Raw genomic sequence first — 15,045 nt, forward strand, 5'->3', positions numbered from 1 at the left:
CCATTATTTGCTTTCTTTTATCTACATTCCCTCTTCCATTCTTCCCATTTCGGATGTCATTTTGTCCCATTTCCCATCAGTCTCATCGAGGCACACTTCTCACTCCGATGAATATCTCTGGCTCCACCGCATCCCAGATTCTCTTGCCTGTCTTCTCTTGCTTCTCTCTGATTTCCTCATCTACTCTCCTCTCCAAGCTCATTCCTCTTGTCACCTGCAGTGGGAGGAGCAGCTGAAGATAGCTGAGCTCTGATTGGCCGAGCAGGGAGGAGGCTTCTGTGACATCGTGATGCTGTGCAGATGCTCAGCAGCAGTGGTAGTCGAGAAAGACAGGCTGACGGTATCCTCTCTCTCTCTCTCCCTATTTCTCTCCCTCCCCCCTCTTTTTCATCTTTCCTTTCCCTTCACGCACAAGCACGCATACACACACGCGCACTCCGTCACACTGCAGCAGAAGGGAGAGGACACACCGTGAAGCTGTGAGGTAGGACCAGGCCTATCCTCTTCTTACTCATCCCTCCTGTGAAAGACAACCTGTCTCTCTCTCCTCCGCTATCCTCTTCTCTCCTTCGAGGACCACCGCACACAGGGAGCGCCTGGAAAAGGACTTACCGTAGCACGACGGATCTACGGATCACACACCTACATCCTCTTTTTTTTTTTTTTTTCCCCTCTGCGTTTCTTGTTGCCAGGCAGTGTTGGCTGAGCGTCAGGACGTGCGCTCAAGCATGTGTGCGTATGACAAGGTGCTTTTCTCCAGCTGACTGAACGTTTTTTTTTCTCCCTTTTCCCTCTCTCTACGTGGCATCCTTCGCACCTTCATCGTTTGCCGCTCAGCTTCCTCCTCACAAAGGCGGACCGTATCCCAGGATGCCGTGCGGCAGGCCACTCTGCTAGGCCGCAGCAGCATGGGCAAAGCACCGGGGGGGTGGGACAGCACGGATTGGACGGCTCTGCTCCGGACGGGCGCGCTTACGCACTCAGCCGCTTCCGATGGGTGAGGACGGTGAGAGCCCCAAAATCAATCACAGCTTCCTCCGAGACTATGTCACAGAAGGTATGTGCACACACCTGCATGAATACTCCCTCTTCACTCTCACACACACACACACGTACTCAACTGTAATTTGATCCTGGTCACCTTTCTGAAGTCCTGAATATAACCTTGATCTCAGCAGCTGTGCGGTAAGGTCTTCTAATTCAGCTGACTCATCAGACTTTGGTCACCTGGTCCCACCACACACACCTGTTATTGGGTTACAGCATGCATTAGTGAGACTGTTTTCATTCAATTATTGGGTGCTGTAGGCCATCCAGAATAATGCATGTGCAAACAGAACCAAGAGAGTCTTGCATTTTAAATCATATTCTTTTGATTTTGAAGGGAATCAGTGAGTATTTTAATTTTCCCATTCAAGCACTTGCACGTTAGTGCTTAAATTGTTTAGAAGTAATTTGTGTCTTTTGCAGGCCTTGTCATAATCATGTTACAGAACAGAATGTTTCATCAAGAGCAGGCCGGGCTGTTTTTATTTAGCGTCATCATCATTATACTGGCAGGAGTAGGAGCATGCCGTTTATCAACTATTAGGGTGCACAATGTGAAGCCATATGCCCAGATGAGGCTCTTGACTAAAAGTGTTTGCGTCGACAAAACCACAGTTGTGCTGTGCTAGCACATACGCATGAACTTGTATTACTTTAGGTAATTTGTACTGTAAAATATCTTTTGGCTGGGATTTTCGTGCAAGAGTGTTATGTAAAAGTATTAGCATTTAGCTCCAGGTGTGCAGTTATTCTTCACCCATCTGTTCCAATTTTGTGAAAATTTGTATATATTTTCTATGAGAATAGAAATACTGTGCTGCACTAAAATCTACAAATATCTACAATGTATTTTTAAAATATTTTGATTTTATTTTCAGAGAATAACAAGAAGAGTTATAAAAATGAAATTTTATTACAAGTATTTATTAATAATTATTATAATAATAATAATATAATCTGATAATAATTAATATTATCACACACACACACACACATATATATATATATATATATATATATATATATTAGTGCTGTCAAATGATTAATCACGATTAATCACATCCAAAATAAAAGTTTGTGTTTACATAATATGTGTGTGTGTACTATGTATATTTATTATGTATATAGTATATATAAATACGCACACATACATGTATTTATTTAAGAAATATTTACATGTATACATGTATATTTATATAAAATTTATATTATATATAAATATAAATATTTTATGTAATTTTAATATATTTTTGTTAAATATATGCATGCATGTGTGCGTATTTATATATACATAATAAATATACACAGTACACACACATATGTGTAAACAAACTTTTATTTTGGATGTGATTAATCGTGAATAATCATTTGACAGTACTAATATATATAGTCAAACCAAAAATTATTGATATATAATCAGACAGACATTTTTGATATATTTTTACTAGTGGGTGCAGAACACTATAGTTCATCTATGTAAGCGAGGATAGCAAAATAAAGTAAACGGTGACATATTATACCCAAAAATTCTTCATACAGTAGACTACCAGTAAAACTGATAAAAATTTGGAACCAAAAATTATTCAGACACTTTGACCTGATCATGTTTTGCTTAAGTGTGATCTGACATAATGAAGATTATTTTTTTCTGACACAGTTTAACTCTGAGATCTTGTCATATTTTATTACCATTTTTTTAAACTATAGTGAATAAACTGTAATGTAACTTAATGAATGAAATGTTCAAGGTGTCTGAATAAATTTTGGTTTGGCTGTATCTCTCTCTCTCTCTCTCTATATATATATATATATATATATTCTTTTTTTTTCCGTTATTATTTTCACTGATAAATTATAAATTAACACAATCCACTTTATTTCTTTGTAGCTGATGTCATTTCTACTGTGGAGTTTAACCAGACGGGGGATCTGCTGGCCACAGGGGATAAGGGGGGAAGAGTGGTCATCTTCCAGAGAGAGACAGAGGTAGGTCAAACTGTGAGTAAAGCACTGCAGTGGGTGATTGATAAATTGGGGATTAAAGCAGTGTTTTTTTTTTTTAAGCAGTAGAGTGAATTAGATGGGAGAGGGGAAGATCAAAGGTCGTATTGATTAAAAAAAGTGCTGAACCAAAAATACTGGATATGTTAGCTTTTACACACGTTTTGTAGCGCTATAGTATGGAACACTAAATATGCATGAGGTGATTTTAATTTCCATTGCCCAAAGAGCTTTATCACTTAATTAAAATAGATCAGATTTAAAATACTTCATAAAGACAAAGAATCAGATATCGACTGTGATATCGAGCTGTCTGGTACACAGATCACAGTTAGAGACATCGAATCAGTGCATTTTCCATGTATTACCCTGATTTTAAACTAGATGCTGATCAAAACACATTGTTATTATGAGTCATCTCATATGGAAACCCATTTTCACCCATTTAAAGATCAGACCTCTGTTTATTTGATCTTTTAGAGGACATTTACAACAAGCAAGAAGAATTTCCTGCATTTCTAAGTCAACATTTTCATCTCTTACATCTTTATACAGGGATATTTCATATTTATATATCATATATATTGCATAAACTGTTAAAATAATGTACATCTGTGAATTATACTTTTGAGAATTCAAACATTTTGTCTGTTATTTATGTTCATAAGCATATACATTGTATATCTATTTGGGGCTTTTTTCTTAATGCAGTCTAAAGGTGAATCTGAGGAGCTGGGAGAATCGGGTGAGTATAATGTCTACAGTACGTTCCAGAGTCACGAGCCGGACTTTGACTACCTGAAGAGTTTGGAAATTGAGGAGAAGATCAATAAGATCCGCTGGCTGCCACAGCAAAATGCTGCCCACTTTCTCCTCTCTACCAACGGTAATCACACCTCTTCCTGTCTATCACGGTTTAAACTTGTCTAATCCTCCTAATTAGAAAATGAACCATTCATTTTAGAGGGAAATAATTTTAAGCCTAATATTAAATGTCATGTCTGTTGTGTGCAAGACATCAATACCAGATATTAGGCTGGAATAGCTGGGTTGCATTACACATTTCTATAAGAGTATGACAAATAAGACATTATTAATAGTATAATAAACATGAACAATGACTTTCAAGGCCTTTTGCATTAAAATGCCTTGCAAAACCACAGAAATATGTATTAATGTTTGGGTATAGAAAGTCTCAGTTATAAAAATGAATGGCTGGTAATTTCTCAGGTATGTTCCAACAGATAAAACGATAAAGCTATGGAAGGTGAGCGAGAGAGACAAGCGGCCAGAGGGCTACAATCTGAAGGACGAAGAAGGGCGAATAAAGGATATCTCCACAGTGACCTCATTACGGGTATTTTCACAGCTGGCATATTAGATCAATCCACTGGAGAGAACTGGTTTGATTTAGCATTTGTTATAGTCACTGATTTTTGCCATGCTCTATAACAACTTATTATACACAGCTCTCTGGAATGTTTCTGATTAGTCGATCGATGCATCCTGGGATGAAGTAGTTTTGTATAATGACTTCTAAATTGTATAATAGACCATTGTCATTATCAACAAGTTTCCTGCATACAATAGCTGTGCTAGTTTCTCATATTACTCTTTTTCTTTTCGTATGATGATAATGATAATTCAAATCAATATTTCATGTCTAGTTTTTTATTTATTTGGTAAGTAGTGGTGTAATAAGCCAGATAAGTTACAGTCAGCGGTTATGATCGCAAAATATAATCCCTTTAGGGTGATACAAGACATGATCAGGGTCCCGTTCACCCTGTGATAATGACTGACTGACTGTATATTAACCCTCACTTGATAACATTTAACAATTATTACATTATATAACATTCATTAGTTAATATAATACATTCAAACAGATAGATTAAATTTTGCATATTCATTTTAATTCATTTTCAAACAATATGTACTATTATATTCGTATTTGAATGTACATGAAATTTTGATTCCATATAATGTTTGTTAATGACTTATGAGTTGTCATATGTTATATAATTTACACAGCGTTGCCCTTATTTCAAGTTGATGATCTAAAATAAGAGTAGCTCTAATGCTAAAATCAATTTCCTTCAAGGTGCCGGTCCTGAAGCCCACTGACCTGATGGTTGAAGTGCGGCCGAGGAGAATCTTTGCTAATGGCCACACCTACCACGTCAACTCCATCTCAGTCAATAGCGATGGCGAGACATATCTGTCTGCTGATGATCTCAGGATCAACATGTGGCATCTGGACATCACAGACCGAAGCTTCAGTATCCTTTATGTCTATCCTCCTATCTATTCGCACACAAAATGGCCTTATATATAAAACCGAATAATTGGGACAAAGGCATAAAGGTTGCATCAGTTGGGTGAATACGGTGCAGAAATTGTTTCTAAACTATATTGCTTTCATTTCTTTGTGTTCTTCTGACTGGACTGAAGGCAGAGGGTTTTGTGTTCCAGATTGCGTAGCTGCTCTTCTTTTGAGCAGGGCTCTGACCTAGAAATAAAATATCTATGGAAACATTTAAATAATTCACCAAGGAAACACTCTCCTCTAAAACACATAATAGCTGCCTTCAGGAAAATTGTAGGTTGTGTGTTTGTGCTTGCATGTGATGCGTAGTGCTTACTGAGGAGATGTGTGGATGTACATGTATGTGTGCGTGTGAGTGCTCAGAATAATAATCGTACAACCGTAGAGCTTTACAACATTCAGGGAGCTGATGATGCATAGTTTATAAGCTTCCACTGTCAGTGTGCTTTCAGTTTAAGACCTTATGTGATCTCTCTTTCTACATGAAGATTTGTAAATTATTTGGAATATAATGGCAAAGTGTTGACAGTAATTTTTGCATTGTGCAGCCTAGTGAAAGATCTAGGCTGATAACTATGTAGTTGTAGGTTCAAACCTTGCCAGCTGTGATCCAAAGAGTTCACCTGAAAATGAAAATTTGGTCAACATTTATTCACCCTTAAAGGAATAGTTCACCCAAAAATGTATATTCTGTCATCATTTACTCACCCTCAAGTTGTTCCAAACCTGTATTAATCTCTTTCTTGTGCTGAACACAAAAGAAGATATTTTGAAGAATGTTGGTAACCAGACAGTTTCTGGTCCCCATTGACTTTCATAGTATTTTTTTTTTTTCTTTACTATGAAAATCAATGGGGACCAGCAACTATTTATCAACAATATTTAAAATACCTTCCTTTATGTAAAACAGAAGAAAGAACTTTATGCAGGTTTAGACTTGAGGTTGAGTAAATGATGGCAGAATTTTCATTTTTGTGTGAACTATCCCTTTAAGTAGTTCCACACCCAAATGTCCTTCCTTTTTCTGTGGAACCCAAACGGAGATTTTTTTTTTTTTTTTGTGCAGTTACAATAAATGGAGACTAGAGCTTTCAAGGCAAAGGGGAAGTAAAGCACCATAAAAATATCATAAAAGTGGTTAATATGACTCATGCACTATATTCCAAATCTTCTGAAGTCATGCAATAGCTTTGTGTGAGAAGCAAACCAAAATATTTTAATATTTTTTACATTTTCAACATTCTTTAGTGTGTAATGTTGCTGTCTGAGCATGAAAAAGGTCTGCAAAAATCCACTCCAAAGCGAGTTATTCTTGATATCAGTAAGCACTGTTTCTGAACTCCATGAAACGCCTCGTTTGTAGTTTTGAATTTTCTTCCATAAATGTACACGTCACAATAACCCTCATTTAAATAATTCCCACCCAAGGCATATGCAAAAAAAGGAGCAAAGGCCTGGTTGACTTTTTGTCTTTGCATTGGAGCTTCTGTCACCAAGACAAATTCCTTGTGTGTTAGCATACTTGGCAATAAATCACATTCTGATTCTGATTATGAAAACTGATAACTCAGTATAAATTAAGTGGTAAACTTTGACAAAATGTTATTTTAAATGTTAAAAGACGTTATAGTGTGTTGAAACTTGTGGTTATTTTAAGGGGCGTGGCACTTCCGAAACACACTCAAAGCAGTTGACCAATCACAACACACTGGTCCAGCTGACCAATCAGAGCACATTGCACTTTTCGGAAGGAGGGGCTTCATAGAGACAGGAACTAAACAGAGCGTTACTGACAGATTGGGAAGAGAGTAGACCCCAAAAACAAAATCAAGATAGAATTAGGTGTCTCAAACATTGAAGATTAGCTTTCAGAACTGTAAATCAGAAACTCTCCTTGACCCCTTCCCCCTTCTCAGACATTGTGGACATTAAGCCTGCCAATATGGAGGACCTGACGGAGGTGATAACAGCTGCAGAGTTCCACCCACATCACTGCCACCTGTTTGTATACAGCAGCAGTAAAGGCACACTGCGCCTCTGTGACATGAGAGAGTCGGCCCTCTGTGACAAGCACTCCAAAAGTAAGTATACACTTCATAAACACAAGGACTGCATTACTTACAGTACTGTTCAAAAGTTTAGGGTTAGTACTTTTTTCTTTTCTTTTTTTTTTTTTTTAAGAAATACTTTTATTCAGCAAGGACAAATTAAATTGATCAAAAGTTACAATAAAGACATATAAGATACAGAAGATAGAATCTTGAATAAAAAAATGTATCATGTTTTCCACAAAAATATTAAGTGGCTTTTTGCTACATTGTACGGAGCCCCGCACATGACAAGCAAGAAAAAAAATGTAATCGTGCTCAGGATTTACTAATTCGTTCCCTCAATTTACTAAATCGTGCACACAATTTACTAAAACGTGCGCACGATTTACTATTTCGTTCCCTCGATTTATAAATCGAGGGAACGAAATAGTAAATCGTGCGCACGTTTTAGTAAATCGAGGGAACGAATTAGTAAATCGTGCGCGCGATTTAGCCTACTATTTTTTTTTTCCTGCATGTCATGTCCGGGGCTCCGTAACATTGGTAATAATAAGAAATGTTTCTGTAGCAGCAAATCAGCATATTAGAGTGATTTCTGAAGGATCATGTGACATTGAAGACTGGAGTAATGATGCAGAAAAGACAGCTTTCCTGTCTCAGGATTAAAGTACATTTTAAAATACATTAAAATAGAAAATAGTTATTTGAAATTGTAATAATATTTCACAATATTACTGTTTTTGATCTAATAGCTTTAGTGAATTTATTATTATTATTTTAATCATACCAATCCTAAACTTTTGAACGGTAGTGTATTCCTCTAGATTGCTTTGCACATTTTTACAGTCAACATGAAATCTAAATGTACCCTTTATTTTATCATTTAATGCATAGACAGTCTTTATGCCTATGTGAAATCTTCAATTTGAGGAATTCTTTACTAAGCCAGAAGTAAAGCTGCAGTAGCTTAGTTTAAAGAGACCGCGGGACAGAGTGAAAACAATTAAGAAGAACAGCTGTGCTAGCTGGTAGGGGAATTAGCACTGTAGCAGATGTAGTGAGATTCACACTTCTTGCTGCATTAAAAGATAAGCAGACCACAGTGTTAAAAATGTTTCATTGCTGTCATTAACTGTAAAACCTTTGAAACCATTCCCCAGCAGACACTGATTGACCGAAAATGCCTGATGATTGACAGTTAGAGTGTGAAAAATGAAGCAAAACCAGTATGGAGGTTCATCATGCTGATAAAAGCTGCCCCACTCTAATTAGTAGTGAATCTGAACTCAGTTTGAATCTGTATCTTTTCTCTTCCTCAGTCTTTGAGGAGCCAGAAGATCCAGGCAATCGATCTTTCTTCTCTGAGATCATCTCTTCAGTTTCTGATGTTAAGTTCAGCCATAGTGGACGTTATCTGCTCACCAGAGACTACTTGACTGTCAAAGTATGGGACCTCAACATGGAGAAGGGCCCAGTGGAGACCTACCAAGTGGGTATCATGCAGGTCTTGGTACACAATACTATAAACACATATGCTAGGATAGGCTAAACTATTTCTAGCTGATGAGGATTTTTTTCATGTGAAAATAATAACTTTTTAGACTTGAATACTCTTATTCGTTCAAGTGAATCCTAAATGGTGCTCTCATATGAGGTGTTGGAAAGTCCAGTGTTATTTTAGTTTAATTTATATACTAATTTAGTATTTATTAGTATAATTTGTTTGATTTTATACATTTTGTTATGTGCTTTTGTAATTTTTACCTTTATTTTTATTTCAGTTTAAGTTTTAGTAATTTTCATTTAAGTTTTCAATGTAATATTTTTATTTTATTTGATTTCTGCTTTGTTTCAATTAACAAAACTTATTTTTGAAAGTTTTAGTTTTAATAACATTGATCAAATTGATTCCCTCAGACGATTCATGTAACAGATTCAATAAACAATCCACAGATTTGAGTCCCTGTTTTATTCTTTATTTCTTCTATATTTGAAGAGTTCAGATGCAAAAGCCGCTAAACGCCACCTCCGTCAAAAATGAGATAGTATACGTTCATCAAATACTTGAGCTTCAAATTCGCCAAATCCCAGCGTCTGCCCATTCAGAAATACCAGTTTGTTGGCAGAAACTGCTAAATGCCACTTCTCTTTGTCAGCAAAAGCCTCTAAGTCTACAGAAGAACCAACTGGAAGATGTGAATCAAATCATAAGATTTCAAGATGAATGATGGTGTGCGGATGAGCCGGCTTTCAATTGCCAAGCTGCAAGTTTTTATCATGTTTAGTCCATCGTTGCAATGACAGGATTTCGTGAGTAGCAAGTAAACACAACAGTGTTCCTTTTGCTGCTGTAAAACTGACAGAAACTGACGTTTTACTATGTCTTGTTGTCCAAAGAGGTGGACTTAGAGGTTTTGGGGAGAAAAAAGCACACATGGTTTTAGCTGGTTTTGCAGCAGAAGCCAGTCAAATTTGTTAAACATCAATGAATTGACTAAAGTGACATTTTTGAAAATAAGGCATTTTAATAACTGACTAATAACCTTTTCATTCAACAAGGGAGCCTGATAAAAAATGCTCATTTAAAAGAAAACATTTCAGATGGTTTTTGCATCTGAACTCTTCATTTATAGCGAAATATCTAGTCAAATTCTGCTGTTCATCACTATGTTTTTAACTGTTATATAAAATAGGGTGCATTCTAGTTTTTACTTGTATGTATTTAGTATAAATTTATGTGTTCAAAGTTTAGAATGACTATAAATATATATAAACCTTTCTTCTGTGTCAGGTTCATGAGTACCTAAGAAGTAAACTCTGCTCTTTGTATGAAAATGACTGCATCTTTGACAAGTTTGAGTGCGTCTGGAACAGCACAGACAGGTAAACATTTCTGAGGCTTTGAATGATCATATCTTATGCAATATAGGTATATTTCCTCTTTTGTACTCATACCCTCTTTCTCTTCCTTCCTACTTTCTCTCTCGTATGTCCATTACGGTCTTTATCCTATTGATTTGCTCATTTGTTTCTCTTTCAAACTCTTTTTTTTTTTTTTTTTTACTCCACATACCCATTCTGTTTTTAACCCATCATGCTTTGCTGTCTCTCACCGTACCCCTCTCCAAGTGTAATCATGACAGGAGCATATAACAGTTTTTTCCGGATGTTTGATCGCGAGACCGGTCGCGGTGTAACCCTCGAGGCATGGCGTGAGAGCAGTAAACCGCGTGCCGTGCTGCGGACTCGCCGCGTTTACACCGGGGGTCGCCGTCGAAGGGGCGACGTGGGTGTGGACAGTCTGGACTTCACAAAAAAGATTCTGCACATGGCTTGGCACCCAGCTGAAAACATCATCGCCATAGCAGCCACTAACAACCTCTATATCTTTCAGGACAGGGTCAACCCCGAAAACCAGTGACAAGAGATGTGTAGGGGGTTGCAGTAATGCTCTTCACAGGGCCACACACATTCAAATCATGCACACATATCAAATTCATCCTTTAAAACACACACATTATTGGTCCTGTGGAGATGGACATAATTGCCAGACCCTGAAAGTACACAGATGGACTTTGCAGTTAAGCCGTTCCAGGAGAGCAGTTATGTATAGCCAATGACTTTATCTGATAACTATTTGGTTAATTACACCGCCAGGAATGTTGCCAATGAGCTACAACACGTGGAATTTTACAATTGACATCACGGTCAGCCAATCCCGAACTCCTTTGATATGTGATGGATGGCGTTGACAGCCAATCCCTGACTGCGCTGATCGTGATTGACGGCTGATTTGGATAAGGGGTGGTGCCTTTGGGCTGAAGACTAGGAATGAGACCGCTCCACTCCTCTCTGCCAGGTTGCCATGGACACCAGTTGTCATGGTAACAAGAGTGCTCTGAGCAGTCTTCCTATCACGTGCTTCCCAAAAAACCTATCCCACAATGCATCTGCTGTAAGAGCCCTCACTTTACTTCGCATCGAATTGACCATTTGTGGAAACATGGATGCCTATGACCGAATCACTATATCTCACACCTGGAGGAGGTTTAAATTCTAATACTTGTCTCAAACGGAAGGATTGCTCCACTACTTCATCAGAACACTGTCTTAACCGGTTTACACCTCATAATGGGTTACATTTACACCTGTATGGTAAGAAAGTGAAAGGTATTGGTCAATCTCAAAAAAATGCTCAATCTCCTCACACTGTTCACGCTTAAGGCCTCCTGCAGCGCTGTGCACGGTAACTTACACGTGTTAGGATCAAACTCCAGCTCTGGTCTCTCACAGTAAAGCACTGCCTTTTTATTTATGATTGTAGCTACTTTACGGATCCCTCAAAAAGGAAATTTAAACGGTCACGTGGGAAAAATAAATGACAAATTTAGTGACACAGGCTATAAAACAATGCAGACATACACTACCGTTCAGAAGTTTTAGATAGGTAAGATTTTTTAATGTTTTTAAAAGTAGTCTCTTCTGCTCACCAAGGCTGGATTTATTTGATCCAAAATACTGCAAAAACAGTAATATTGTGAAATATCTTTACAAATTCAAATAACTGTTCTCTATTTGAATATATTTTAAAATGCAATTTATTGCCTGTTTTGAATTTTTGTAGCATCAAAAATTCAGTGTCACATGATCCTTCAGAAATCATTTTAATATGCTGATTTGGTCCTCAAGAAACATTTATTATTATTATCAATGTGGAAAACAGCTGTGTACAATCAGGATACAATCAGGATGAATGGAAAGTTCAAAAGAACAGCATTTATCTGAAATAGAACGCTTTTGTAACATTGTAAATGTCTTGTACTGTCACTTTTGATCATTTTAATGCATCCCTGCTGAATAAAAGTATTAATTTCTTTCTTTGAAAAAAAAAAAATCTTACTGACTCCAGGCTTTTGAATGGTAGTGTATAATGTTACAAAAGCTTTCTATTTCAGATAGATGCTGTTCTTTCGAACTTTCTATTCTATAATGATGCTGAAGATTCAGCTTTGCCAACACAGGAATAAATTGCATTTTAAAATAGATTTAAATATATTATTTTAAAATGTAAAAATATTTCACAATATTACTGTTTTGCTGTATTGTGGATCAAATAGCCATGGTGAGCAGAAGAGACTAAAGATCTAAAACTTTTGAATGGTAGTGTACATGGAAAATCAGTTAAATTAATGGAATATTCTGGCATCAAAACAACGTAAAGCTTTACAACAAACAATAATTCTGACATTCCTCAGTTTAATAAAAAATAAAGTAATGTGCTTGCAGTGGAAGTCTGTAGGGCATTTAAAAGTGGAATTTTCAGCTTCTAATTTTGTTAAAGTGCTTATATGGGTGGTTCTCAATCTTTGTGAACTGATTGTCCATGAAGAACCCATGAATTTTTTCCAGTCAATTTACTGGATAAGTTTACAATTTATACCCGATAAAATATTTTAGAGCTTGTGTATATGCATTACAATGAGTTTTAAGACTTTTGAAATTTACATGACTTCAGGTCTAGAAATCACACTTTTAAAATTAGGCCTCATATATCCAGGTTTTCCAAGATTGTGGGAATACTGGTTCTTTAAAGAAAATAAAAGAAAAACAATTGAATTAAAATTAGAAATATCTTGATTTTTTTTTTTTTTTTTTTTTTTTTTTTTTATGGGGGAAATGGAAAAGAGTCAGGGATACCTGCAGGTCATAATGTGGGTGCCAAAAGGCACACAATGCTAAACCCTAACCCTACCCCACACCCTAACAGGCAGCTTTCGCGAACAATTATAAAGACCTTTCAGCCCACCCATTACTCTTACCTGCAGATACCCATACTTGTGGAAAAATGTTCTTTATTAAACTGTTCTTCACACAAGAAAAAGAGAACTGTTCTTTTAAGAACTGTGCACTGAAAGGTTCTTTGGGGAACCCAAATCTTCTATGGCATTGCTGTGAAATCCCCTTTTGGAATCTTTATTTTTTAAAGGTGTAGTTCACCCAAAAATGAAAAATTTGTCATCACTTACTCACCTTCATGTTGTTCCAAACCTTTATGAGTTTCTTTTTTTCTGTTGAACACAAAATAAGATATTTTGAAGAATGTTGGTAATCAAACAGTTGAATCAAGCCATTGACTTCCATGGTAGAAAAAAAAAATACTATGGATAATATGGATGGCTATTATTTGACATTCTTCAGAATATCTTCTTTTTTGTTCAACAGAAGAAAGAAACTCGTACAATTTTGGAACAACATGAGAATGAGAAACTTTTCATTTTTGGGTGAACTATCCCTTTAAGAATGAACTTTTGGTTATGCATTACCAATGTAATTCCTGTCCCTTTTTGTTGTCCTTGCAAAAATTACCAGGTTTACCAGCTTTATGTGGTTATGAGAGGCCAGGAGTTGAAAAAAAAAATGATGTATGATTGCACAGACAAGATTAATAACTAATTTAATCAGATTTATTATTTTCCTTTTAACATGTATAATGTTGTTTTGGCTATACTTTCAAAACTTTGAATTTCAGTTATTCAAATTTCAATTGCTTTCACACTCCCTAGACTTCCATTGTAAGTGCATCAACATAGTTGAGGATGTTTAAAAATTATGTTTTGTGCTAAACAACATGCCAAATAGCTTAACTTTTATTGAATCTGGAACATTCCAGTATGTACCAGCTAGTAAGTGGATAAATCATTTCTAAATGTTAATCTCAGCACTCTGTGTTTTCGGTGACCACACAGGTGTACATGTAAGAAAGAACACAGCGAGTTATCTTTCATTTAAGGTGCCATTCACCTTATGGGTGACTATTTGTTTGGTGTAGATGTAATGAATTGTTGGGTTGTCTGTGTAGACTATGACACGGAGGTCAGTGATTGTTTTTGCTATATGAAAAAGGCTGAATGAATGTAACTGTCAAACATGTGCTTTTAATGAATCCATTTTTAAAGTGTTATGATGTTAACGGGGTGCTCTCAAACTGACGAGCGAGCTTGCTTGCTTGCTTGCTTTCTCATTTTCCTTAACTTCGCCCCTTTTCTGTCTTTTCCGGTGTTCACGTGTTTCCCATTTTTGTAGTACTCTTTGCTCTACATATACTGAGGCTGTGCCTCTTACAATCAGTCTCTTTACTCTTATTTTTACATTTGTAGTTCATTCACATCATTTTTGTACCGTGAGACGATGCTTCTCTGCTCTTTTTCACTCTGTTCCTCTCTTTCTCTCTCTCACTCTTTCGTTCTCTTACATCCTGTTACCATGGCGATAGGCCTTCTGCCATTATGAATTCTCTCATGCTTTCCTCTCAGACATGCAGTGAAACACACACACTCACATTCACAATGCAACCAGGGAATAATGGCTTGAGTTTTTCAGGGCACACACACACTCGTTCTCACACATACACAAATAGGCCTATACATGCAAGCATACACACAAAACCGCATGTTTATCATTATCCAGTGTTACTAATGTGTATATCTATGATGCCTAAACATATTCTATTGACACTTAATGGAAAAATAAAAGAGGCAAATGGAGGAATGTGATTAAATTAATATGATCTCAGTATACCCACTTAGATTATATCGTTTTTTGTCATTGTGCTGTTTC

The 15,045-nt window shown here is 36.5% G+C and overlaps 1 protein-coding gene across 1 annotated transcript; it reads left to right on the forward strand.

Moving 5' to 3' along the window:
• Window positions 1–916: 916 nt before the first annotated feature.
• On the forward strand, window positions 917–15,005 carry ppp2r2ca (protein phosphatase 2, regulatory subunit B, gamma a). Its single transcript, XM_051892496.1, has 9 exons — window positions 917–1,057; window positions 2,936–3,033; window positions 3,760–3,934; window positions 4,293–4,405; window positions 5,153–5,330; window positions 7,294–7,458; window positions 8,748–8,917; window positions 10,220–10,311; window positions 10,558–15,005. Exons 1-9 carry the CDS (start codon window positions 994–996, stop codon window positions 10,847–10,849), a joined length of 1,347 nt encoding a protein of 448 aa, XP_051748456.1. The 5' UTR covers window positions 917–993; the 3' UTR covers window positions 10,850–15,005.
• The last annotated feature ends 40 nt before the right edge of the window (window positions 15,006–15,045 follow it).

The sequence above is a fragment of the Ctenopharyngodon idella genome, chromosome 1, assembly GCF_019924925.1.
Source record: "Ctenopharyngodon idella isolate HZGC_01 chromosome 1, HZGC01, whole genome shotgun sequence".
In the NCBI taxonomy this organism is placed as follows: domain Eukaryota; kingdom Metazoa; phylum Chordata; class Actinopteri; order Cypriniformes; family Xenocyprididae; genus Ctenopharyngodon; species Ctenopharyngodon idella.